Source organism: Octopus bimaculoides, chromosome 17 (assembly GCF_001194135.2).
Source record: "Octopus bimaculoides isolate UCB-OBI-ISO-001 chromosome 17, ASM119413v2, whole genome shotgun sequence".
NCBI classification, from domain to species: domain Eukaryota; kingdom Metazoa; phylum Mollusca; class Cephalopoda; order Octopoda; family Octopodidae; genus Octopus; species Octopus bimaculoides.
The window spans coordinates 52,268,572-52,273,527 of record NC_068997.1 but is presented as its reverse complement, the minus strand read 5'-3'; the positions used below and the strand labels follow the sequence as shown (position 1 = coordinate 52,273,527).

At 36.7% G+C, this 4,956-nt stretch overlaps 1 protein-coding gene across 1 annotated transcript in view; it reads right to left on the bottom strand.

The window, feature by feature from the left end:
• LOC106883293 (band 4.1-like protein 4) overlaps positions 1-4,956 on the bottom strand; it is a 109,093-nt gene that overhangs the window by 18,103 nt on the left and 86,034 nt on the right. The window contains exons 5-8 of the mRNA XM_052973907.1: positions 4,773-4,870; positions 1,991-2,111; positions 1,200-1,287; positions 748-836 (exon numbers count right to left, since the gene is read on the bottom strand). Coding sequence (XP_052829867.1) covers positions 748-836; positions 1,200-1,287; positions 1,991-2,111; positions 4,773-4,870 — 396 coding nt within the window. The remainder of the gene's footprint in view (positions 1-747; positions 837-1,199; positions 1,288-1,990; positions 2,112-4,772; positions 4,871-4,956) is intronic.

Genomic DNA, 4,956 nt, shown 5'->3' with positions numbered 1-4,956 from the left:
CAGAAAAGGAGAAACAAGGATTATTGTTACCTTAATCATCATCATCATCATCACCATGACAGTCACCAAATTTGTCTTCACTATTACCACCCGTCTTTGTTTCCTCTTCCTCATTTTCATCACCATCATCATCGCTGTCACTACCCTCCTCTTCATCACCACCACCACCTCCTCCTCATCATCATCAGCAGCATTAATACCCTCACCACCATGCTTACCCCAGAAGTCCAAATTTCCCTTCCACTTTCTCTGATCCTGTCAATGACCATTCCTAGCCCCTCCCACCTCTTCTTTCATCTATGCACTACTACAACTTATACACTGACTTCAGTTCACAGCCTATACACTACAACTATGACCTATACACTACAATTATTTCTCTATTCCAATCTACATGCGACACGATGAGGCAGAAAAACCTCCCATATTTTAAACAGCCATTAGTGTAGCGCTAGTAAAGATAAGATGATGTTAATGGTGTCTTCCTGTAGCTAATGCTTTACCATTTATTCTTCAGTGACCATTATAGTTCAGGTTGATGTATATGATGCATTTCTTGTCGAAACTTTCATTAACAATGGTGAATCCAAGAAGTTATTTTATTGCAGCCTGCACATTCATCCCATTACAACAAACACAACAATCTATGTACTAACACCACTCAACTACTGCAACCAATACACCACTGTAACTTCACAACTATAGCCTATACACTATTCTCAGGCATATAGATAATATGATACTCACCAGAAATAGTTCCCAACCTTATTTTTGTTCTTGTGCAAAATAATTCCGGCTGGTGTAATTCCAAGCATGTACTCCATATTGCTTTCACCCTGCCAACAGAATGACAGTTTATATGAGTTTCACTATGGCAACCAAATAATTGTCACATATTATATTACAGATAAATTCCTCTATTTACATAATATCGAGGTCTCTTTCATCCTTTTGTTGTCATACCATTACTAATATATATAAATTAGTGTACATTTATACACAAAGAGGCAAGCCTTTAAGAGGTTGCCTAGCATACTAGAAAGACCAGTCAAAGAGTCCAAACCACATATTATTGGCCCAATGACTTTTGCAAGATCCGACAAAATCTGTTTCAACACATGGATTCATATTAGTAATTTTGCAAACCAATTACAAAAATTATATAGACATATATAAAATCATAAACCTCTCCACCTTACCTTTACAGGATGAAGATCAACGCCATACATTTCTAACCATTTGGCTTTCTCCAAGAATCTGTATTCTGCCACAGCAGGAACTTGACCCCTGTAAGTATACATCATAATTGATTATATATATGTACACGCGTACATGTGTGTGGTATCTATATATATTTTATGGATACACAAACAGATATATATTGTTATGCATAATAATATATATATAAAACAAAGTAGAATGGAAAAAACTACAGAAGATTGTATTATATGGTTAAAGAATATATTAAAATCGTCAAGTTAGGAAAATGATATAACGATTTTAATATATTTTTTTACCAAATAATACAAATCTTCTGTAGTTTTTTCATTCTATTTTGATTTTTTATACATCCAACCATGTGCTTTCACATACCAACTGTCTCTCACACACACACACACACACATATATATATATAGTTTTCATGTTCTGAATTGATGGGAGGCGGTCAGTTGATTAGACGAACCCCAGTACTTGACTGGTACTTTAATTTACTGACCCTGGAGGGATGGAAGTCAAAGTTGATCCTTATGGGATTATAAAGACCAAGCAAAAAAAACAAAAAACAAGTCAGAAAACTACCACAAAGTATTTTATCCCATTTTTTAACAATTCCACCAATCCCACACCCTTAATAATTAATCTTTAATTCCATTCAACACAACTAAATCTGGGGGTAAGGGCCTAAGGTTTGGACTAAGCTCCTTTGATATGTGAAATGTCTGGGATTATTGGTAAGAAAACAGAAAAAAATGGTTGAAGAGGAACTTACACAAGTCTTCGGTGTAAAACAGCAATGGCTTGCTCATGTTCCATGGACTGGTGCTGTATAAAACGGAATTCAGAAACATAACCATCGGTGTTTATCTTAGGGTTGTAGTCACCGAGTTCAGCTGGAATGATGATGATGATGAGCAGGGATGAGGATGATAATTATAATAATGATTATAATAAAAATAATATACATGGTAATAATAATAATAATAATAATAATAATAATAATCCTTTCTACTATAGGCACAAGGCCCAGAATTTGTGGGGAGGGGGATAGTTGATTACATCAACCCCTGTGTTTCACTAGTACTTTATTTATTGACCCCAAAAGGATGAAAGGCAATGTTGACCTTGGCGGAATTTGAACCCAGAACGTGAAGACAGACGGAATACCGCTAAGCATTTCACTCGGCCTGCTAACGTTTCTGCCAGTTCGCTACCTTAATAATGATGATGATTTCAAATTTTTGCCACAAGGACAGCATGGGGTGGGGGATAAGTCAATTACATTGACCCCAGTGTTCCACTGGTACTTAAGTTCTCGACCTCGAAAGGATGAAAGGCAAAGTTGACCTCAGTGGAATTTGAACTCCGAACATAGCAGCTAACGAAATACCACTAAGCATTTCGCCCAGTGTGCTAACGATTCTGCCAGCTCATTGTCTTACTCAGAGTCATAATAATAATAATAATAATAATAATAATAATAATAACCACAGTGAGGGAGATGTAGATGAAGGGGTCATTACAAAGATGGGTTATATAATAATATATAGGGGTTTACATAGAAATTGAATGAAATAAAAATGTATACAAGTGGGTGATGATATGGTGCACCTGATACAAAAGGATCTACCAATATGATCATCCTGACTACAAGAAAAGGCAATGCCTTCTCTCAAATTTTGTTCTCAAACCAAAAAAGCACAAACTGAGGATACAACCATCCACTTATACCATTTTCACTACTGGTACCCACTGTTTAAGGAAACTACCTTCCTCTCTACACTCACCTTATATTTCCAGTGGAACTGAAGGGGTGACAGAACAGAAAATAAAGTTACCCTGATAAAGTTTTGTCTGTTGTCTTCTCGTTCTGAGTTTGAATTCCACCTAAGTCAACTTTGCCTTTCATCCTTTTAGGGTCAATAAATATTCTTAGAGGAGCAAAAACATAGCAAAGCATCTAGCCCTTAATGATAAGAAAGCATCTAGCCCTTCCATCACATATAACCATTGAATTGCACCTAGAAAGTTTCTTTCCGAGGCACAAGTCCGGGCAATGTTGTTTTTGGAAGACCAGCAGTCGTCCATGCATATCAGTTTCTCCTCTCCATGCCACAGATGTTATCCAAGGGAAAGGCAAAGGGGCCAATACAGTTTGGCACCAGTGATGTAGCAACTCGTATCTACAGGCTGAGTGAACTGAAGCAACATGAGATAAAGTGTCTTGCTCAAGAACACAGCATGGCCTGGTCCAGGAATTGAATTCACTACCTCGTGATTGTAAGCCTGATGCCCTAACCACTAAGCCATGCACCTTTACATGTAATAATAATAATAATAATATTAATAATAATAATAACAACAACAATAATAACACGCCAGAAAAGGTCACAGAAAACGAGAAAGCAACCATACTCTGGGATATGCCAATACACACAGATAGAGAAATTAAGGCAAATAGACCAGATATAGTTGTCAAAGATCATGAAGAAAAAAAATGCTTTCTAATTGATGTATCAATACCAGCAGATGACAACGTTTCCCTAAAAGAAATGGAAAAACTTTCAAAATACAAAGACCTGGAAATAGAGGTAACTCGAATGGGGAATCTAAAAACAGAAACAATTCCTATCATAGTAGGTGCCTTAGGTATAATAAAAAAATATTCAGACAAATACATAACAAAAACACCAGGACTTACAAATATATATATAACATACAGAAAATTGCACTACTGGGCACTGCACACATCCTATGCAAAACACTTTCAATACAGTAACCATAAGAGCACCACAGCAAACCATAGCACATACCCAAGGCACACAGAGCTGCGCTCGGTAGTGAAGTGAAAGCACGTTATAAAAATAAAACTACTGAACAATAATAATAATAACAATTCAGACCTGAAATTTTGGGGGAAGGGGCCAGTCGATTAGTTCGACCCCGAAAGGATGAAAGGCAAAGTCGACCTCGGCAGAATTTGGACTGAGAACGTAAAAATTAATTTTGATATTAAATAGCAATCAAATAAAAGAATTTCTGAGTTGCTTCCCCTTTATCTAGAGTTATTTCCCTTATAAACACAGACAGACATGAAGATGCTAAGATTTAAGTTTTTAATTTTGTTTATATTTAAACAGAGATTGGAACACGAAAGGTTTGCCCTGTAGAACTCCATAATTACACAAATTGATAATTTTAGAGGATAGCTTTTTCAAATTTTCTATACACACCTGCAAACACAAATGAATGTGTGTGTGCGTGTGTGTAATGTTACTTATGAGTGCTAATGATAACATGTGACCTAGGACATCTTACATGATCAGGTCAAGGGGAGTGGCTAAAATGACAGTGGGAGTGGCTAAATGGTGAGGTGGGTGATTTTTGGATACACTGCAGTACCTACACGCACACACACACACAGACACACACACATACCATTCATCCATGTCAAAAGAATAACTGTTCCCTCATTGGATGTATGCATGTGTGCAAATGTATTAGTGTGTGTGTGTGTGTGTGTGTGTGCGCGTGCGTGCGTGTATTCTACTTACACTGTAGGATGTATGCTGCCAATTCAATGAGTTCTTCAAATGTGACAGGTAGACGTCCATCATAGATGTCTCTTTTGATTTGGAGAAAGAAGTAATATCTGCAGAGAGGAAATAATACATAGAATCAACATACATGTGTGTACGCGTGTGTGTATACATGCCTATGCATATATATATATATATA